Source organism: Oncorhynchus mykiss, chromosome 23 (genome assembly GCF_057628025.1).
Source record: "Oncorhynchus mykiss isolate SJ-2025 chromosome 23, ASM5762802v1, whole genome shotgun sequence".
NCBI classification, from domain to species: Eukaryota; Metazoa; Chordata; class Actinopteri; order Salmoniformes; family Salmonidae; genus Oncorhynchus; species Oncorhynchus mykiss.
The window spans coordinates 11,713,995-11,736,923 of record NC_143044.1 but is presented as its reverse complement, the minus strand read 5'-3'; the positions used below and the strand labels follow the sequence as shown (position 1 = coordinate 11,736,923).

Below are 22,929 nucleotides of genomic sequence, written 5' to 3'. Positions count from 1 at the left end.
CTGGGGGGAGAGAAAAAGAGGAGAGGAGACAAGGAGGGAGGATAAAGAATTTGGGGTTGAGTGAGAAAACGTGTAAGCTAGATAAGCAGCCTAATCACTAGAATTCGAGTTCGGACGTTTGAGGTCCTGAGAACGTTGATATATGCCTTCCACGGCGCCCAATCGCCCAGAACTGGGCGAGAACTCGTTATGCTTTGTGCCGAAGCACATTGCTCATACCACTGCGCTCCAGTAGTTCACAAAACTCTAGCAAGCCGTGAGAATACTTGATGATTCTCGATGGTATGAGGTCTGTTGGTTTGCAGAGCCTTCCCCGAACCATAGTGTGGACCTTTGAGTTGTTTCTGTTTTAACTCTGTAACGTGCGGAAGTAACCCTGTAAACCACACGGAATTAATATGAATGCGTCCAAAATAGACGTTCATCCATAATACGTCGAATTTTGAGGGGTAACTATGAGATCTTGAGAGAGAGAGAGAGAGAGGTGCCTTTGTGGAGGGATGGAATGGAATGCAGGGTACAAATTTGGCCACAATACATGCTTTTCTCCTGATTACTCTGAACGAAAGGATATTTCATGAGTACCATGCTCCCCTAGGACCCTGTCTCATAATATCTTCTCTCTCTCTCTCTCCTTCTTTTATCATTCATCCCCTTTTCTCTTGTGTTCTTCCTCCACTTTTAAATCCAGTCTGATGAGATGGAAAGGGGCTGTTGCTTTTAATGCTTGTTTGATGTAACACAGCACATAGCAGCCTCTTAGCTGTTTAATAAAAAAATAATACAATGTGTAAGAGAGTGTAAAGACCGAGTAAAAAGAAAGGTTGAACTAACACATATGAAAAAATACTATAGTATACTATGGTATAAATACAATATTATTCGCTGTAGTGTTTTTGGGGACTTTACTATAGTATTTATTGTAGTGTTTTTGGGGACTTTACTATAGTATTTATTGTAGTGTTTTTGGGGACTTTACTATAGTATTTATTGTAGTGTTTTTGCGGTACAGTGAATATTGTAGTATTTGCTGTAGTATACTGTGATATTCTGTAGTATTTACAGTTAACTATAGTATAAATACTGTATTAAAATACAACTGAGTATAGCAAACATTAAGAACACCTTCCTAATATTGAGTTGCACCCAGCCCCCTTTTGTCCTCAGAACAGTCTCAATTCGTCAGGGCGTGGAATCAACAAGGTGTCGAAATCGTTCCACAGAGATGCTGGCCCATGTTGACTCCAATGTTTCCCACAGTTTGACAAGTTGACTGGATGTCCTTTGGGTGGTGGACCAGTCTTGATACACACAGGAAACTGTTGAGCGTGAAAAACCCAGCGGTAGTGCAGTTCTTGACACAAACCAGCGTGCCTGGCATCTACTAGAATACCCTGTTTAGAGGCATTTTCCTTGAGGAAACTAGCAAAAATAGCACATTTTCCATAATGTTTGTAGGTAGGACTCAGACTGAATGGATAGTTCAGCGCTTCTGCTTTTTTCTATAACTATATTTACTTTGTAGTATTTACTACAGTGTTTTTTTTCTCGATGATACTGTAGTATTCACTATTGTATTCGACAGTATACTACATTCTAAAGTAAGTACTGCACATGATCGAGGGATACTACAGGGTGTAGTATAGTATTCTACAGTATACTACCGTTTACTACAGCATTCTATAGTAAACTGTAAAAACAAAAAATGATGTGGGAAAGACTAGGAAACAGACCATGTACTGTCAAACCCACTTCAACATATTCTCTTAAAACATACTGAAGTCGATAATAGCCTTATTCACCATTAAGCCTAGTAGGTGTCTGTTTTACCCACAGACCTTATATAACTGCAGAGAAGTTACGTTGCCACCGGCAATGTGTAAAGTAGGGCCAAAAAGCACCAGCTTCAGTGTGACTGTTGCCCATTTAGATGGAATATAACCGTGTGTGCGTCCAGTCAGATTGTTGGGAGGATATGACAGATGTGAGGTCGACAGTAGAAAATGTGCCTTGGCGCTGAATTGACATGGTAAATAAATCTACTGTCTTGCAGGCTTTTGGTTTAATAGAAAACAGCCCCGTATGGAGAAAGGGCTGAGGCTAGCGAGGTTTCTCTGGCTCCCCACAGAGTCCTCTGCACAGTTACTCTTCCCCTCTCTTTCTCTGCATCTCCCTGTCTTTCTCAGTCTCCCTATTTGCTCTCTTTCAGTCTCTGTGTGTCTCTTTTAATTGTTTTATTTTTTTAGCCCTTTTTTGATCTTGTCTCATCGCTGCACCTCCTCAACGGGCTCAGGAGGCGAAGGTCGAGTCATGCGTCCTCTGAAACATGACCCGCCAAACCGCGTTTCTTAACACCCGCCCCACCAATGTGTCGGAGGAAACACCGTTCACCTGACGACCGAGGTCAGCCTGCAGGCACCCGGCCTGCCACAAGGAGTCGCTAGAGCAAACCCTCCCCTAGGCCAAACCCTTCCCTAACCTGGAAGACACTGGGCCAATTGTGCACTGCCCTATGGGATTCCCGATCACGGCAGGTTGTGTGATACAGCCCGGGATCGAACCCGGGTCTGTAGTGACGCCTACAGTGCCTTAGACTTCTGCACCACTCAGGAGGCCCACATTCTCAGTCTCTATCTTTCTCTGCCTCTCAGACAGTAGTTCTAGTTCACTGTTTCTAATAATAACAAACAGCAATAGTCATGAATTGGATTGATTTTGCACTCCTGCAAGTGCTCAAAGTGCTTACATGACAAGGAGAAACGCACCTCATCTGATCCATAAACCAGTAGTTTCCATTAGTTCCTACCCCGTACTGTTTATTGTGTGATGGTTGTGATGTGTCAGCGCGTTGACGTGTGTGTTCTGTGTCCTGTGTCTCCTTTCTCTGCAGCCAGTGCATCAATCAGATCCTGGAGAGTGTCCACCACATGCACCAGCATGACATTGTGCACAGGGACCTCAAGGTGAGTCATCGATCACCATGGCAACGCAACACCTGGGAGGGCTGCGTCATCATGCCCCCACCCCCTAAATTCCTCCCGCTGGCAACCCTACCGACGCATAGGCACACATGCGTGTGTATACGTAAGCCAATGAAAAAGTACACAAAATTCCACACACACGTAAGCAAATACAAAAATACAATTCTTTGGACGTCAGAGAGAGTGGCTCATAAAAAAACAACAGACCCTTTCCATCTAGTCAGACTGGAATTAAAAGTAGAGACACTGAGCCAGACAGCGTGTTTCAGGTGATTATCATTCCCCAGCCTGTCTCTCTCGCTCTTTTTCTTTCTCTTTCTCTCTCTCTCTCTCTCTCTCTCTCTCTCTCTCTCTCTCTCTGTGTGTCTCACCCTCTCTCTCTCTCCCTCGGTCTCTCCATCTCTGACGAAAGCAGACGGAGCACCATTTGACTTCTATTTATAGCCAGGGTGACATCACGGTGAATAGACACAGTGCTGGCTGGCCTGGTGATACTTACCACTGCACTCCATTACTAACAATAGGACACACTTCAAAGTGTTATTTTGTTTTTGGTTTGAAAGGTGAACAACGGACCCATTTAGGCATGCTTAGCTTTGTCAAGAGCAAACCGTTTACATGCTCTAGTCAACAAGATGTGTTGAATGTCACGGTGAGCCTCTTGAACGTACAGCTCTTACAAACACGGCACTGAAAGCATTATTACCAATACTACTACAACTACATCTTGTATCACCACCGTGATTCTGTGTACATGTACCAGTCGAACCATCTGTCATTCAGCTGGATGGCGTTCCATAAAAGTCAAATACATTGTTACTACTTTTGCCAGCAGATCCACTGCAGAGACAAGCAGTAAGTGAGGGGGAAAATATGAAGTGTGTGTGTGTGTGTGTGCGAAGTGAAGGGGAAATAATGAAGTTTGTGTGTGCGTGCGAAATGAGGGGGAAATAATGAAGTGTGTGTGTGTGTGTACGCATGTGTGTGTAAGACTGTTACCATGGAGTAAGGCCTCATGCCACTCCATTATATGTTTTATGTCCTTTAGAAATTTAAAAAAAAAGAGAGAGAGGGAGGAGGTTGCAATAAAGTCAAGAATAAAGATGGAAAGTGAGACATACAGGGAATAAGAGAGAAGCTCAGAGCTGTCCTCCCCCCACCAAACAAACACAAAGACCATCACAATGGGCTGGCTGCCTGCATGGCATCTCCGGAGGCCAAATGGCTGAAGGTAAACAAGGGAAGAGCGAACGGGACAAGAGAGATGCTGGTGGCAGCCTGGTTGCTACGGCAACCTGGGTGATGTCACGCTGGAGCGCTCCAGCGCCAGCGTAGACTGTAGGGGGACTTATTATGCCACCTCTAATTCATCACGCCGGGTGTAACCTCTCTGTGTCTCTTTCTCGCTCTTCTCCATCTGTCGACACTCTTTCTCTGTCCTTTCTCTTTATCTCCCTTTCTCTGTTCTCCCTGTCTTTCTTGAACTCTCTCTCTCCCTCTTCTCCCTCTCTCTTTCTCTCGGTCTCCCTCGCTCCTTTCCTTCTATGCTCCCTGCTCAAGAGAGAGTGAAGAGAGACAGAGGCGCACGGAGGAGACTTAGCAAAAATGTCACGCTTCCGTCGCAGAATCAGTCAAACTAAGCCGGGGCCATGAGGGCACTCGGCACTGCACACGGCAGTCACACCACAGCCCCACTCCACCTGTCCCTGTCCCCTCCCCTCCCCTGCCCTCCTATTCTCCCTCCTCCCTCCCAACAGCCCCCCATAGATACTGATTGAAGGTCACACCCCAGGGGTATTTACATTCACCTTCTCTGACCTTCTCTGACCCTCAGAGGCACACTACGTGTACTCCCACCCACTTCTGACACACATGACATTGAATGATTTATGCCTTTCTTCATTCTCCCCTACAGTACCAGTCAAAAGTTTGGACACACCTACTCATTCAATGGTTTTTCTTTATGTTTACTACTTTCTAAATTGTAGAATAATAGTGAAGACATCAACACTTTGAAATAACACATTTGGAATCATGTAGTAACCAAAAAAGTGAAACAAATCCAGATATATTTTATATTTGAGATTCTTCAAAGTAGCCACCCTTTGCCTTGATGACAGCTCTGCACACTCTAGGCATTCTCTCAACCAGCTTCACCTGGAATGCTTTTCCAACAGTCTTGAAGGAGTTCCCACATTTGCTGAGCACTTGTTGGCTGCTTTTCCTTCACTCTGCAGTCCAACTCATCCCAAACCATTTCAATTGGGTTAAGGTCAGGTGATTTTGGAGGCCAAGTCATCTGATGCAGCACTCTATCACTCTCCTGCTTGGTCAAATAGCCCTTACACAGCCTGCAGGTGTGTTTTGGGTCATTGTCCTGTTGAAAAACAATTGATAGTCCCACTAAGTGCAAATCAGATGGGATGGCATATCGCTGCAGTATGCTATGGTTGTCATGCTGGTTAAGTGTGCCTTCTAAATAAATCACTGACAGTGTTACCAGCAAAGCACCCCCACACCATTACAACTCTTCCTCCATGCTTCATGATGGGAACCACACGCGGAGATCATCTGTTCACCTACTCTGCATTTCACAGAACCAAAAATCTCAAATTTGGACTCATCAGACCAAAGAACAGAACGGTCTAATGTCCATTGCTCGTGTTTCTTGAATGGTGTCCTTTAGTAGTGGTTTCTTTGCAGCATTTCGACCATGAAGGCCTGATTCACGCAGTCTCCTCTGAACGGTTGATGTGAGATGTATCTGTTACTTGAACTCTGTGAAACATTTATTTGGGCTGCAATTTATGAAGCTGGTAACTCTAATGATCTTATCCTCTGCTGCAGAGGTAACTCTGGGTCCTCCTTTCCTGTGGCGTTCCTCATGAGAGCCAGTTTCATCATACCGCTTGACAGTTTTTGCGACTGCACTTGAAGAAACGTTCAAAGTTGTTGACATTTTCTGTATTGACTGACCTTCATGTCTTAAAGTAATGATGGACTGTCATTTTTCTTTGCTTATTTGAGCTGTTCTGGCCATAATATAGACTTGGTCTTTTACCAAATAGGGATATCTTCTGTATGTCACCTCTACCTTGTCACAACACAACAGATTGGCTAAAATGCACTAAGAAGGAAATAAATTCTACAAATTAACTTTTAAGAAGGCACACCTGTTAATTTAAATGGATTCCAGGTGACTACATCATAAAGCTGGTTGAGAGAATGCCAAGAGTGTGCAAAGCGGTCATCAAGGCAAAGGGTGGCTACTTTGAAGAATCTGAAATATAAAATATATTTGGATTTGTTTAACACTTTTTTGGTTACTACATGATTCCAAATATGTTATTTCATAGTTTTGATTCTACTTATTCTACAATGAAGAAAATAGTAAAAATAAAGCCAAACCCTTGAATGAGTAGGTGTGTCCAAACTTTTGACTGGTACAGTATGGTTTTTCATGGATTTTCTGATCCAGATTCCTGTCATGTTTTGCAGTCAGTGTTCATGGTGCCTCACAGTTCAGTTGAATAACTCTGTCTGTGCCTTTTATCGACTCTTGAAGGAGTTTCTTCTTCAATTAGTTTTGCCTAATTGATTGATTCTCTTTCTGTCTGTCTTGTCTCCCCTCTATGGTTTGGCTCTGGTTTGTAGCCAGAGAACCTGCTCCTGGCCAGTAAGCTGAAAGGAGCCGCGGTGAAGTTGGCTGACTTTGGGCTGGCCATCGAGGTGCAGGGAGATGAGCAGGCGTGGTTTGGTAAGAGTTTGACTTTAAACATTCAAATGTACATTGCATAAAAGAGTAATGCTAGCAATGACAAAGATGGAAGACGTACAATGACAGGAAGTCATTCTTCTGACTTCCTCTCCTCTGACATCATAAACTATTGACCGGTATCCCATCTTTTCTTTCCAAAACACTTGAGTATTGCTGTCGCTGACCAACTCTCTCGTAATTTCTCTCAGCATGATCTTCTTGTCCCTAACCAGTCAGGCTTCAGGACTGGTCACTCAACCTAGACTGCTCTCGTCTGTGTCACGGAGGCTCTCCACACTGCCAAAGCTGACTCTCTCTCTTCTGTTCTCATCCTCCTAGATCTATCCGCTGCCTTTGACACCTTGAACCATCAGATCCTCCTCTCCACCCTCTCAGGGCTTGGTCTCTCATTCTCTGCACACTCTTTACATCCTACCTGGCAGGCCGCTCCTACCAGGTGACGTGGAGAGGATCTGTGTCTGCACCACATGCTCTCACTACTGGTGTTCCCCAGGGCTCAGGTCTGGGCCCTCTCCTCTTTTCTCTAAACACCAAGTAACTTGGGTCCGTCAAATCCTTGCATGGTCTGTCCTATCATTGCTATGCGGATGAAACTCAACAACTTTTCTCCTTCCCCCCTTCTGATACCCGTGCCTATCTCTGCTTGGATGTGGGGCCACCACCTCAAGCTCAACCTCGACAAGACAGAGCTGCTCTTCCTTCCTGGGAAGGCCTGCCGTGCTCCAAGACTTCTCCATCATGGTTGACAAGTCTACGGTGTCCCCCTTCCAAAGTGCAAATAACCTTTGCCTGACCCTAGACAACACCCTGAGGTTCTCTGCAAACATCAGAGCTCCTGCAGGTTCATGCTCTGCAACATCTGTAGAGTACGACCTCACCTCACACAGGAAACGGCACAGGTCATAATCCAGGCACTGGTCATCTCCCGTCTGGACTACTGTAATTCACTGTTGGCTGGGCTCCCATCTTGTGCCATCAAAGCCTTGCAACTTATCCAGAACACCGCAGCCTGCCTGGTATTCAACCTTCCCAAGTTCTCCCATGTCACCCCGCTCCCCCGCACCCTATACTGGATTCAAGTCGAAGCTCGCATCCACTACAAGACCATGGCACTTACCTACTGAACAGCAAGAGGAACTGCCCCTCCCTACCTTCAGGCTATGCTCAAACCCACACACCAACACGAGTACTCTTTTCTGGCACATCTGGTCTCTTGGCTTTTCCCTGACGATAGCACAGTCCCTGCCCATCTTCCAAAAACATCTGAAACCCTACCTCTTTAAAGAATATTTTAAGTAACCTAACACTCACACTTGACTTATTTTAAAATGTTCTTTCTTACTAGCTCTGACTTTGCTGATAGCTACTTTGTTGAGGAAAAATTGACTTAGTATGACTGAGATGTGTGGTTGTCTCACCTAGCTATCTTTAAGGTGCACTAACTGTAAGTCGCTAAATTTAGAATCTGCTAACTGACTAAAATGTAAGTTAAATGTCTGCAGTGAATAAAAAAGGATAAGCAGTACTCTTTAATGGCACCGATCTTACAACTGCAGTCCTATGGGCCAGTGCCAATACTTTACCTCCACCTCTGCTCCTTCCCCATCCTGCCCTCCTCTGTACCTCTTTCATCCCACCACCCACTCTTCTGCTCATCCCTCCATTCCTTCCATAGCTCTGCTCTCCATCTCTTACTCACTGGCATAATGTCGCTTGGCATTTGCACATCAATGTAGTGGGCCCAGAGGTTGTGCAGTATTGACAGTAGGGACCCTCACCTTTAATCTGACAACCTTTTGATTTGACCCCCCCCCCCCCCCCCTTGTCCACCTCTCCAGACAGAGTGGTTTGAACCTGTCACTTACACCGCACTCCAGAGAGAAACAGGGGCCAGCGGGCCTTGGCTGAGTGCCCACATGCATTAATAGATGTTTATTAGATTGGTGTTGAGGAATAAGCTCCAAATTAGCAGACTTGGTCTTATCTAGCCAATGAGACAGAAGTCTGTGCACACTGAGTTCCAGGGACAGACTGGACATCTGTGATTGGAATTCTGGCTGGTTCTTTCTTCTCAGATCATAGTGCTACTCATTGATATAGCTCTTCTGAATGGGGATGATAGGGGGTTTTGACGGAATGCCGTGTTGGTACACTTCTCTGGCAATGTCATTACATTAGATCCTAGACTTTGGTTTTATTCTTTTTGACATGCTATTTGCTGATGTAGGTTTTGCAGGCACTCCGGGCTACCTCTCTCCAGAGGTCTTGAGGAAGGACCCCTACGGCAAGCCGGTGGATATCTGGGCATGTGGTGAGTGACTCCTCCAACCTGTGTGTGTGTATGTGTACACATTTTACTATACTTGTGAGTACCAGAAGTCCTCCTAAGAATAGTAAGCCAACTACAATTCAGAGAAGTGAGGACATTTTGCCGGTCCTCACTTTTAAGAAGGCTATTTTAGGCTATGGGGTTAGGGTTAGAATTAGGGTTAGGCGTTAGTGGTTAGGTTTAGGGGTTAAGGTTAGGGTTAGGAAAAGTAGGATTATTAATGGGAAAAAAAAGTCCTCACAAGTATAGTGAGACATAGCTGTGTGTGTGTGTGTGTGTGTACTAACCCCCTGTGTGTGTGTTCGGTGTGCAGGTGTGGTCCTGTACATTCTCCTGGTGGGCTACCCTCCCTTCTGGGATGAGGACCAGCACAAGCTCTATCAGCAGATCAAGGCTGGGGCCTACGATGTGAGTAGTGACCATCTGCCCTTCTCTCTCTCTCTCTCTGTTTACCATTCACCACTATGGGATGAGAACAGATTTGTGTGTGCGTGATTAACGTCAAATTCACTGAGATGCCAGTGTGTGTGTGCCTGTGTGTGCATTTTTGCGTTTGTGTGCCTTGTTAGTGTCCTTGACTCAGAGTGGTGAGTAATATCTTGTGTGTTTGTGTGGGTAAATCTGTCTATGTCTTTATGTCTGTCCGTTTACGTACATGTGTCAGTTTGGATGAGGCCTTGGGTGAGAGGGATGGAGGGAGAGCTGTAGAGATGCAGTGGAGTGGTGTTGGTTTGGGCTGGCAGGAGCTTTTAGCAGCTCTCAGGCCATTAACACTGCACTGATGGAAGGAGAGGGGGAACAGCCTCACTCTGTGTGTGTGTGGGTGTTTGTGTGTGTGTGTGTCCCCAACAGAGAGAGTGTTTGCCTGTCTGAGTGCACACTTTTGCTCGGGTAGTGTTCCTCGCACGCAATCACGAACGCACACACTTTCAGGTCCCCGCAACGACCCAAGCGGACCCGGTCCAGATGTAGCTCTCCTTCATTTTGAAATTGGCTCGCGATAGAGAGCTGTGTTTCCTGCCCATCGATCATGTCAGAGCGGCCCTCTGCAGTTGTTAATCGAGGGTGAGGGGCCTAGTAGACACTACAGCAGTGTGGCGGCCAGGGGCACAGCTCAAACTAGTGCTTGAAGAATCCAAGCTAACAAGGATGCTGTGATATGTATACATGCAGCAGGACTATAACTTGTATTACGTGTGCTTTTGATTTGGGGCAGGGGTGCCAACCCTCTCTACTGGAGAGCTACTGTACATTCTTGCAGATTTTTGCTCCAACACGAATTTAGCACACATCATTCTGCTAACTACAGTTATCTGTTGACCAGATACTTACTAATTACCTTCTAATTCAGGTTCGGATGTGTTACAACTGGGTTGGAGCAAAAGCTGGCACACCTAGTAGCTCTCCTGAAGGATTGTGAGGACCAGGCAGGGCATTAGTGTGGGGCAGCCGGACGATTGAAGCGGAAAGACCTGCCATGACCAGCACTATCTCCTCCTCCTCAGTCTCTCTATCATTGTGCTTACTATTTCAATAAATCTCCATCACAAAGAGCACCGGGCTGTTGAGTGTCTGTGTGTATTTGTGTCTGTTTCTGTCCTCGTACCGTCTTGACATAATGCAATAACCATCTCTCTCTCTCTCTCTCTCTCTCTCTCTCTCTCTCTCTCTCTCTCTCTCTCTCTCTCGCCCCCCTTCTCTCTCTCTCGCCCCCCTTCTCTCTCTCTCTCGCCCCCCTTCTCTCTCTCTCTCTCGCCCCCCTTCTCTCTCTCTCTCTCGCCCCCCTTCTCTCGCTCTCTCTCGCCCCCCTTCTCTCTCCCTCCCAGTTTCCCTCCCCTGAGTGGGACACAGTGACCCCCGAAGCCAAGAACCTGATTAACCAGATGCTGACTATCAACCCTACCAAGAGGATCACTGCTGACCAGGCCCTCAAGCACCCATGGGTCTGCGTAAGTCATTCACCTTGGGTTTTACTTGTGGATGGAATCGGTACTGCATTCTGGTGACGTTGGCCCCATCATACCTCCGTAACTGGTGCTGCCACAGCCTAGTCATTGATCTGTTGTTCAATCTCCTCTTTCCTGTCGTCCTCTCCCCCCCCCCCCCCCAATCCAGCAACGCTCCACTGTGGCTTCCATGATGCATCGTCAAGAGACCGTGGAGTGCCTGCGCAAGTTCAACGCCAGGAGAAAACTCAAGGTGTGTGCAGACACGCACGAGCGCATACAACAGCACACGTATATATCCCATCTGTTGTGTTAGAGAGATGGTATACTAACCTTGTATTCTGTGTCTTCCCCAGGGAGCCATCCTCACCACCATGCTGGTGACCAGAAACTTCTCAGGTGAGGGGGGGCACCTGGGGGTTCGCATTTAGAATGGCTTTAGCGTCGTTCTAAGTTTGAGTAAGTCAAAATGATTCCACGATGGACAATGATACATTCTGTTTGTTCAGAAGTGTTGAGTAACGTAAAGCGGGTTTGGTGCCCTTACCGCCGATTGAATTGCCCTTAGAGAGGAAACTTGAAGACTTAGTATAATGTCTCTGAAACCGAAATATGTCCTGAGTAGATGCGTTGAGGTGTCCCGTTGTCATACAGACGTTATAAATACGATCATGTCACTCGTAATAAGGAGCGTTGTAAACTGCAGACTTGTAGAGTAGGTTGTTTGTCCTTGTATGAATCCACAAGCCACCTGCGTCCCAGGGATACTGGGATACTAAGTTGTGTCCTGCGTCCCAGGAATACTGGGATACTAAGTTGTGTCCTGCGTCCCAGGAATACTGGGATACTAAGTTGTGTCCTGCGTCCCAGGAATACTGGGATACTAAGTTGTGTCCTGCGTCCCAGGAATACTGGGATACTAAGTTGTGTCCTGCGTCCCAGGAATACTGGGATACTAAGTTGTGTCCTGCGTCCCAGGAATACTGGGATACTAAGTTGTGTCCTGCGTCCCAGGAATACTGGGATACTAAGTTGTGTCCTGCATCCCAGGAATACTGGGATACTAAGTTGTGTCCTGCGGCCCAGGAATACTGGGATACTAAGTTGTGTCCTGCGTCCCAGGAATACTGGGATACTAAGTTGTGTCCTGCGTCCCAGGAATACTGGGATACTAAGTTGTGTCCTGCATCCCAGGAATTCGATGTTGCTTCATAACACTTGTCGATCTCAGTGTTTTATGTGGATATTTTTGAATAACCGGTTGTTATCGATGATGGGCCGTTGAAGGTGTTTTTTTGTGTTTGCTAACATTGAGTGTGCACACTGGGGTAAGTATCAGTATCTGGTAGGATGTACAGTTTGGAGGCCATGGATGGATGTATCCATGGACTTCAAATCCCCCCCCATGACATGAAAATGGTGGGTGAGTTGAGTGAAGCTGGGACCAGGCACTTAAAGAAGGAAGTGACACTGTGCTCTATGGAGGCTCCGCCTATCCTCTGGTTGATCCCTCCCAACTGAATGCCTCTCTGTCCAATAGTGGGCCGACAGCACACCAGCCCCGCAGCCACCACCAGCACGGCTGCTCTGGCTTCAGAAGGTATGTCAGTCAGGGCAGTGGAGCCGCAGCAACCTGGCACTGTGCCAACACTGCCCCCTGGTCTTGTTAGCATGTGGCCCGGGGTGCCAGCCACTGACCATTGGTTGCCCCACCAGCTCGCACACTGGCACGTACTGTACTGCTCCGGAGTGGCCTTTCACACACACAACACCCGCTGCCCCCCAAACCCTCTCCTTCCCTCTCCACGCCCGCACTACACCCTCTGAGTGATCCATGACTATGGACCAAGGCTGGCCCTACCTAAGGCTTAGAACGCAGGACCCTAACCCGTGCTTTACAGACACCTTGTTCTATGGGCCCATGCATATGATTTTAAGACCTGTCACAGCCTTGTTATGGTGTTTTGCAGGCAGGTACCTGGTAACTGACAGTGTGACACTCAAAATGCATTATGGTTTTGTATTCATGAGCCATGGACAGATCACATTAGAACTGTGTGATGTTCCACTGACATTAGAACTGAAGGTAATAGCCATACTTTTTATGGTCACACCCACCCACACACACCCACACACACACACCCACGCACACACACCCACGCACACACACCCACGCACACACACCCACGCACACACACCCACGCACACCTGCCCACACACTCACATGCGCACACACATACACACACCCACACACAGACACACACACTCTCACCAAATCAGGGAAGATGTCGGAGAGGAAATGCAGTTAGCCTGCTATATTCAGGCTGGCCTGAGGCTATGCCTCTAACTCCTTCTGCCGTAGCGCTGCTGTGTGATAGCACACAACAATCTCCTTTCCATAATAATTCCATTAGTCAGGTGCATTATCTATTTGGCTTTACCTTATCCATGTCGTTGCCGCTGACACTGGTCTTACTTTCTCTCCGTTTATTCAGACTGATTTCAGACCTGTAACATAACCTAGTTAATGCACTCTCAGTCACAACAGGACAATGTGTGTATGTGCATGCACAATATGCGTGCCAGTCTACATACTGCAGTGTGAGCATGTCTCTCTTTTTTTCCAACAAATAAAGCTTTGTCAACAAACATTTGGGCAGTCTTGGCCCTAATTAATAAGGACTAAAAACAAACAATCGGTTACCCGGTTACCTTTGCCTCGCAAATAAGTCCAGTTAAGATCCACAGATCCTAGTCAATGCCCAGCTGATCGCCCAGTCTATCTCTGCCCATACTCCACAGCATTCCTCTGCATGGCCTGGTACCTCCAGCAAGCCAGCATGTATCTGTGCCTCTGTCAGCCTTCATGGGTTACCAGATGCACCGGAGTGGTTCTGATTTCTCTCTCTTGCTTTATCTCTGGCGTCTTGCTTGCTCCGTTTGATTTCTTCCTATCTGTACCTTCCTATGGGTGAAAGGAAGTACACTTCTGTCACTGGCTGCTTGTTGGCTGGTCTAACACTTGGACCCCGACCCTGCCCTTTCTGTTGCTGTTTGTTTGGTGACTTGTTTCTGACCCCCTGATCATGATCTTACAAGTCTCCTACAACGATGATAGATGGTATTCACTTCTTTTAATTGCAGCGGTTGAAAGAGGATATACTGCTTACGGCTTCCGCCTGCAATACAGTCTTTAGAAGCTTGGATCCAATCTATACCAGGCGGCAGGCAGGGTGTCTCCCTTTCATCCCTATGATGCACTCTTTAACTGAGCTGCACTCTGGGAGCTGTTAGTTTGCAGTGGATAATGCATGCCGAGCTTATGATATGACCCACAAAGCACCTTATCGCATGAAGCACCTGCGAACGAGCCTGAGACCAATGTTTGCCTGCAGTCGTCGTTGTCACTTTATATAAAGACCAAGATACTGAATATGGATTTTTTTTATCTTGTGTTCTTTTCCTTGCCCTCCTTCCTACTTGTGTCAAAGGAAGCTAAGGGATTTTGAGGATCTTTGAAACCTGATTGATGGTTATCATACAGTGGGGCAAAAAAGTATTTAGTAAACCACCAATTGTGCAAGTTCTCCCACTTAAAAAGATGAGAGAGGCCTGTAATCTTGCCAGAAATCTTGCTTGTTTGTAGGTGACCAAATACTTATTTTCCACCATAATTTGCAAATAAATTAATTAAAAATCCTACAATGTGATTTTCTGGATTTTTTTTCTCATTTTGTCTGTCATAGTTGAAGTGTACCTATGATGAACATTACAGGCCTCTCTCATCTTTTTAAGTGGGAGAACTTGCGCAATTGGTTGCTGACTAAATACTTTTTTGCCCCACTGTATATGTGTGTGAGGGTTTCTGTCCGTCTCTGTGTGTCTCTTTCTGTTTATGTGGCTCTCTGTCATTTTTCTTTTTCTATGTGAGCGTATGCTCTGTGCTGTAATGTATGTACAGTGTGTGTGGCGTGGAGACAATGTATGTGATAATATGTCTGTGGGGCATGCCTAAAAGGAAACGGTACTGTGTTGTACCACCCTGTTCTCACTGTACATACCCTACTCCCTACAGAATTTACTGTTCAAGTCTCGAGCATCAGATGACTCCTGAGCAGTTCTTCACCTCGGTGACCACAGAGACTTGTGACATCACTGTCCTCTATTTTTCTGACCTATGTTTCCTACAGTATTATGGTTCCAGGTTGATTGATGCGGGTCGGTAGAAACCGGAAACATCCGGTTTTCAGGGATACAGTATCTTCAACCTAGCTTCCTCTTCCCCTGGAAACCGGATGCGGGGACCCCGCTCAGGCGTTTCCTTAACGCCTGCTACGTTAGTTTAGTCATGTCCTTAACGTCTGGCCCTCTCCCTCTTCTGTTTCAGCATGCAAAAGTTTACTAAACAAAAAATCGGATGGTGGAGTGAAGGTAAGTGGGCTAAATGGAAATTCTGTGCCTCTTTTCTTTTTCTCTACTCTTTTGAACGCTCTCTCTCTCTCTGTCTCTCTCTCTGTCTCTCTCTGTCTCTCTCTGTCTCTCTCTGTCTCTCTCTGTCTCTCCCTGAGAAGTGTGTTGGTGTTAGGAGACAGATTTCCTGTGTATACTGTTGGAATGGAAAGAAAAGCGTTTTGGTCTCCCCTTCCGCAAGACATCTTAAGACATCTCACAACTCAGTGTCTGTAATGTATATAAAATGACAGACAGTTGAAATAATATTATCACTTGCTAGGGGGAATGATATAAGGTTATTATAGGTAAATATTACTTCACTGTCCATCTCAGCTGTCCAGATTTTATAGCATATATTGTCTACACCCATAGTAAAGTTATGATTTGTGTGTATATGTGTGAGTCTGTTTGTGTATTTTTGTGTGTGTGGATTTGTGTGACTGTGTGCAGACAGCTAGCACAGAAAGGCAAGAATGCTTTTTTGTCCACTAGTTCCTACCGTGGGCCCCTCTAACGGGACCAATGAGTTGTAGCTGGCAGCTGATGGACAGTTCATTTCACATTTGAGAACGGGAGAATGGAGTTAAAAGTCAATTTTTCTGTGCAACTAAAGAGGAACAAAGAGCCTGCGTTATGGACAGGCTTTCTAAAAAACGGACTTAGCTAAGCATGATCTTTTCCACAATTCCTGTGGTGCAGCGAACCTCTCCTCTCCTCTGATCCTAAGGGATTCTCCCTGTTCAACAAGGAGTCAGTGCATGCAGTGAATTGCCGTGATCGACAAAGGCCAAACAATACCCAGGTTTAAAGCTGCACACCGTAGTAGCACCGATGCAATCATTTATTCACCAATGTTTCCACAGCTGTCTTTATCAGGGTTTCATGTCAAACCACGCAGGTCACAAGTATTTATAAACTGGGTGGTTCGAGCCCTGAATGCTGATTGGCTGACAGCCGTGGTATATCAGACCATATATCACAGGTGTGACAAAGCATTTATTTTTACTGCTCTAATTACGTTGGTAACAAGTTTATAATAGCAATAAGGCACCTCGAGGGTTTGTGGTATATGGCCAATATACCAGTAGTTATTTTTTGGGGTATCTGTACTTTACTTTAAATATTTATATATTTGACTACTTTTACTTTTACTTTACTACATTCCTAAAGAAAGTAATGTACTTTTTACTCCATGCAATTTCCCTTACACCCAAAAGTACTCATTCCAGTTTGAAGGCTTAGCAGGAAAATGGTCCAATTCACGCACTTACCAAGAGAACATCCCTGGTCATCCCTACTGCCACTGATCTGGTGGACTCACTAAACACATTCTTCATTTGTAAATTATGTCTGAGTGTTGGAGTGTGCCCCTGGCTATCCGTGAATGTAAAAAAAAACATTCAATGGTGCCTCTGCTTTGCTTAATATAAGGAATTTGAAATTATTTATACTTTTACTTTTGATAAGTATATTTAATATATTTAAATACTTTTAGCTTTTTACTCAAGTAATATTTTACTGGGTGACTCACTTTTTCTTGAGTCATTTTCTATGAAGGTATCTTTACTTTTACTCAAGTATGACAATTGGGTATTTTTTCAACCACTGCAATATCCCATGGCTAAGGGATATATCCAGGCACTCTGCGTTGCATCGCACATAAGAACAGCCCTTAGCCATGGTATATTGGCCATATACCACACCTCCTCGCCCCTTATTGCTTAAATATAGGTTTCCATTGGACACATTTTTTTTTTCACCTTTATTTAACCAGGTAGGCAAGTTGAGAACAAGTTCTCATTTACAATTGCGACCTGGCCAAGATAAAGCAAAGCAGTTTGACACATACAACGACACAGAGTTACACATGGAGTAAAACAATCATACAGTCAATAATACAGTAGGAGAATAAGTCTATATACAATGTGAGCAAATGGGGTGGGAGATAAGGGAGGTAAAGGCAAAAAAACAAACAAAAAAAATGCCATGGTGGCGAAGTAAATACAATATAGCAAGTAAAACACTGGGATGGTAGATTTGCAGTGAAATGTGCAAGGTAGAGATAGAAATAATGGGGTGCAGAGGAGCAAAATAAATAAATACAGTAGGGGTAGTACATGCAGGTGTTTGTAATCATGGCCGGCTCTGGCACGATATCATTGGTCAATTTACAAATATCAATAATATATATATATATATATATATATATATATATATATATATATATATATATAAATAAAATAAGGGAGGAATGGATATCCAACGGTCGTAGATATCATGAAATCAACTAAGTACACAATTGTGACCCACCTTAAGGTTACATCACATGCACACACACATTAAGAATTTAAGTTCCAGGAGATTTTCAAACCATTTTATTTTAGCTGGAAAAATGTGTCGAATATTAATAGGGATCTGCCCCTTTTTTTCAATTTTCGCCTAAAATGACATACCCAAATCTAAATGCCTGTAGCTCAGGCATTGAAGCAAGGATATGCATATTCTTGATACCATTTGACAGGAAACACTGAAGTTTGTGGAAATGTGAAGGAATGTAGGAGAATATAACACATTAGATCTGGTAAAAGAAAATACAAAGAAAAAAAACTACAGTTTTTTGAATTTTTTTTGTACCATCTTTGAAATGCAAGAGAAAGGCCATAATGTATTATTCCAGCCCAGGCACAATTTAGACTTTGGCCACCAGATGGCAGCAGTGTATGTGTAATATTTTGGACTGGTCTAATGAACCATTGCATTTCTGTCCAAAATGTTGTATCAAGACAAATGCGCCTAATTGGTTTATTAATAACTTTTCAAGTTCATAACTGTGCAGTCTCCTCAAACAATAACATGGTATTCTTTCACTGCAATAGCTACTGTAAATTGAACAGTGCAGTTAGATTAACAAGAATTTAAGATTTCTGCCAATATCAGATATGTCTATGTCCTGGGAAATTTTCTTGTTCTTACAACCTCATGCTAATCGCATTAGCCTACGCTAGCTCAACCGTCCCGCGGGGGGGACCCACCGATCCTGAAGTTAATAGATCCATATTGCTTTACAGCTATGTCATTTTGTTTTATTGTTAGGAAGCCCTCCCTCTATGTTTCCCATTTGTCCCTCTCAAAGCTCTTGTGGTGCTTTCTTTCTCTTTGGGATCTAACTGGAAGCTTTATGGAAGCTTTATTTGTCCTATTTTTATTGGTTCCTTTTTCCCTATGATGCCCTGTTTTTTCCCCTCCTCTCTGTTGCTATCTGTTCAGAAAAGGAAGTCCAGCTCCAGTGTTTGTTTAATGGTGAGATCTGCTCTGTCTTTTCACTCTCTCTCTCTTTCTCTCTCGGTTGAGGTGCTAGAGGGTCTGTGGCAGTTTGTCTTGTTGGAATTCCATTGGCTCTCTCAACTCCATCCAACATCCCCCAACATGCTCACCACCAGAACCATTTCCCTTCCGCAGAACATGTACCTACAGTACATGAGCTAAAACACACACACACACACACACACACACACATTCTCACGTACTGTACACGCACGCACCCGTGCGCACACACACACACACACACACACACACACACACACCATCTGCATTCCCCATCAATGCTCTCCCTAGAAACCGGCCCAAACCTACCTGCCTATGGACTAGCACACTGTCTCCCCACAGAGTAGGTCCCCTCACCCCTCACCTTGGCTCACAGCTCTAGGGTTGCCTAGAAGGAAGCTGTAGGTCAGTGCCAAGCCAAAAACTCAAACCCCAAACCATAGCCAAGGTCTTTCCCTTACAACCCTCCAAACAGCAGAAAAAAATGGGCCATAAAAGTAAAACTGCAGCGGAAAAGAAATAGGACATTTGTTCTGTATAGGAGAGAGAACATTTAAAGCAGGCTTTTCAGGATCTGTTTGAAAATGGACACACAAGTGACTCTTTCTCTCTGAGGACCCCCCCCCACCCCACCACACATTACCACCACCATGGCCATGTATCCCATGGCAGCAGGCTTGGCCTAGCAACAGGAATAGGGGACATTTGTGCCGTTGTAAATATCTATATTTTTTATTCTTCATTTCTCAGGTCTTCGAGTATTTATTGGACCCTCATGTTTTTTTTCTCCTTCAAGTCTTTTTTCCAACTTTAGTTTTCTCTGTCTTGGTTGCCCGCAAAACAATCTTTAGCAGCAACAACCCAGTAGAAACGAAAATGGGTGGAGACTTCACTTGTCTCTTGTGAACAATACATACTTTGGGGACACACTGAAATGGTTATCCAATCCCAGCCTCTCTGTAGTAACCCACAGGACAAGGGTAGTCAAATCCATGCCTTGAGTTCCGCACTACCTCTGGTTTTATTTTCTTCCTGGTCATTGATTGATTGATCAGTGTTACTGATTGACCAGAAATTCCAATCACCTGGTGTTCCAGGTCTGAATTAGTCCCTGATTAGAGGGGAAGGATAAAATCCAGCAGTGCTGCAGACCTTGAGTCCCGGAATTAGGTAAGGCTGAGGCACAGGAGATGTGGAGTGCATGTGCAGGCACCTACTTACCTCACTCTGAGCATCATTAGGGTCCATCCCACAGCCGGGCCCCGCTCCTCTCTGGCCCCCCTGCACCACGCCAAACCAGCACTACCTCAAACCCCATGCTTACCACCTCTGCACACTCCCCACAACACCATACACACTCCATAAAAATATATGCAATGTAGAATAGCTGTAAAAATACAGTAAGCTATACAGTATTGGGCCAATTCCGACTCCGTAAATGTCAGCTTTTCCACCACCACTTATTTTCCACCATAATTTGCAAATAAATTCATTAAAAATCCTACAATTTGATTTTCTGGATTTTTTTCCCTCATTTTTTCTGTCATAGTTGAAGTGTACCTATGATGAAAATTACAGGTCTCTCTCATCTTTTTAAGTAGGAGAACTTGCACAATTGGTGGCTGACTAAATATTTTTTTGCCCCACTGTATATCCACAGTAAAACGAGTCCTATATCGACATAACCTGAAAGGCCGCTCAGCAAGGAAGAAGCCACTGCTCCAAAACCGCCATAAAAAAGCCAGACTACGGTTTGCAACTGCACATGGGGATAAAGATCGTACATTTTGGAGAAATGTCCTCTGGTCTGATGAAACAAAAATAGAACTGTTTGGCCATAATGACCATTGTTATGTTTGGAGGAAAAAAGGGGAGGCTTGCAGTCTGAAGAACACCATCCCAACTGTGAAGCACGGGGGATGGCTTACAAAGTTGTGGCAAAATGGCTTAAGGACAACAAAGTCAAGGTATTGGAGTGGCCATCACGAAGACCTGACCCCAATCCTATAGAAAATTTGTGGGCAGTTCTGAAAAAGTGTGTGCGAGCAAGGAGGCCTACAAACATGACTCAGTTACACCAGCTCTGTCAGGAGGAATGGGCAAAAATTCACCCAACTTATTGTGGGAAGCTTGTGGAAGGCTACCCAAAATGTTTGACCCAAGTTAAACAATTTAAAGGCAATGCTACCCAATACTAATTGAGTGTATGTAAACTTCTGACCCACTGGGAATGTGATGAAAGAAATAAAAGCTGAAATAGATATTTCTCTCTACTATTATTCTGACATTTCACATTCTTAAAATAAAGTGGTGATCCTAACTGACCTAAAACAGGCAATTTGTACTAGGATTAAATGTCAGGAATTGTGAAAAACTGAGTTTAAATGTATTTGGATAAGGTGTATGTAAACTTCTGACTTCAACTGTATAATATCTGAAACAGTAGCTAGACTCTTACCCATATGCATGGATGAAAGCTTCACGGCAGACTGCAACCCTTTCATTAAATAAGATGTCCTGTGTCCTTTCCGTTTTGTATGTACAGCCTGCTTGGCCCATTGTTGTTTTGTCAAGTAACTCTGGTTCACACTAACCGTGTGCAATGCCATAAGAAACATCTTAAGCTTTAGCCCCCACACAAACTCTGACCATTTTACTCGCCCTAGCAGGGCTGTTTTCATGTTATCCAGGGCGTAACTGTGCTCCTGGCAACAATGTAATTTCGGCCATATTCAACCGGTGTTGAAACTCATCTCTTGGCATGTCCAGCCCACTCATTATCTCAGCCAATCATGGCTAGGGGAAAGGTTACTGTCTTTTTCTGTGGCTTAACCAACTAGGCTAGTAATTTAACAATTGTATTCAAATTTACAGATGGCATACAAGATTGCTATTACGGCATATGAAAGTTCACATGTTCGAGAAGGAATTTCTGCCAAGAAACGCATTTTGATTAAAATACTTTTTTTTACATTCAAACGGCTCTCCTGTGAAGTTGTGACTTGCGACATACGAGCATTGAGCATTGAGCACCAGTGAGCACGTCAGAGAGTCAAAAGGTTACACTGTCATTTTGTCACCGTTAAGTATTTCAGTACCAGCTGAAACTTGAACAGCATATTGCTATTAACCTTTTATTGACGGAACACAGTTCTCTACACCTTTCAACACCTCTCATGAATTCCTAAAGAACCTCTCTGTTAAACGGATAGTTGCGAATTTAGGGACAGTGCCTACAGGACGTATTAATACCCCTTGACTTATTCCACATTTTGTTGTGTTACAGACAGAATTCAAAATGGATTACGTATTTGTTTCGCTCACCCATTTACACACATGTACAGTACAATAACGCATAATGAAAACACAGTGAAATGTTTGCAAATGTATTGAAAATGAAATATCTCATTTACATAAGTATTTACACCCCTGAGTCAAGGGTGTGAATCACCTTTGGCAGAGATTACAGCCGTGAGTCTTTCTTGGTAAGTCTCTAAGAACTTTGACGTTGGTTGTTAAATTGGTTGTTGATCATTGCTAGACATTTTCAAGTCTTGCCATAGATTTCCAAGATTATTTAATTCAGCTGTAACTAGGCCATTCAGGAACATTCAACGTTGTCTGGGTGAGCAACTGCAGTGTATATTTGGCCTTGTGTTTTAGGTTATTGCCCTGCTGAAAGGTTAATTTGTCTTCCAGTGTCTGTTGGAAAGCAGACTAAACCAGGTTTTCCTCTAGGATTTTGCCTGTACTTAGCTCAATTTTTAGTCCTTGTCGATGGCAAGCATACCGATAACATGATGCAGCCACCCCAATGCCTGAAAATATGAAGAGTGGTACTCGGTGATGTGTTGCGTTGGATTTGCCCCAAACAAAACACTTTGTATTCAGAAGATAAAGTTATTTTCTTTCCCACATGTTTTGCAGTTTTACTTTAGTGTCTAAACAGGATAAATGTTTTGGAATATTTTTTGTTCTGGACAGGCTTCCTTCTTTTGACTCTGTCGTTTAGGTTAGTATTGTGGAGTAACTACAATGGTGTTGATCCATCCTTGGGTTTTCTCATATCACAGTCATTAAACTCTGTAACTGTTTTAAAGTGGCTTTTGGCATGGTGAA

General features: G+C 44.4%; 1 protein-coding gene across 22 annotated transcripts in view; it reads left to right on the top strand.

The window, feature by feature from the left end:
* LOC110502444 (calcium/calmodulin-dependent protein kinase type II subunit gamma) overlaps positions 1–22,929 on the top strand; it is a 130,734-nt gene that overhangs the window by 77,571 nt on the left and 30,234 nt on the right. For 9 of the 22 annotated variants that reach the window (XR_016490961.1, XM_036959833.2, XM_036959825.2 and 6 more), the window contains exons 6-14: positions 2,891–2,963; positions 6,636–6,738; positions 8,987–9,070; positions 9,402–9,496; positions 10,915–11,037; positions 11,204–11,287; positions 11,391–11,433; positions 12,575–12,634; positions 15,422–15,465. Coding sequence is in view for 20 of the 22 variants with exons in the window: in XM_036959833.2 (XP_036815728.1) it covers positions 2,891–2,963; positions 6,636–6,738; positions 8,987–9,070; positions 9,402–9,496; positions 10,915–11,037; positions 11,204–11,287; positions 11,391–11,433; positions 12,575–12,634; positions 15,422–15,465 (709 nt within the window). In the remaining 2 variants the exon portion in view is untranslated. Of the gene's footprint in view, positions 1–2,890; positions 2,964–6,635; positions 6,739–8,986; positions 9,071–9,401; positions 9,497–10,914; positions 11,038–11,203; positions 11,288–11,390; positions 11,434–12,574; positions 12,635–15,421; positions 15,466–18,753; positions 18,787–22,929 lie in introns of all 22 variants that reach the window. The other 13 variants (XR_016490962.1, XM_036959820.2, XM_036959831.2 and 10 more) reach the window with 3 other exon arrangements.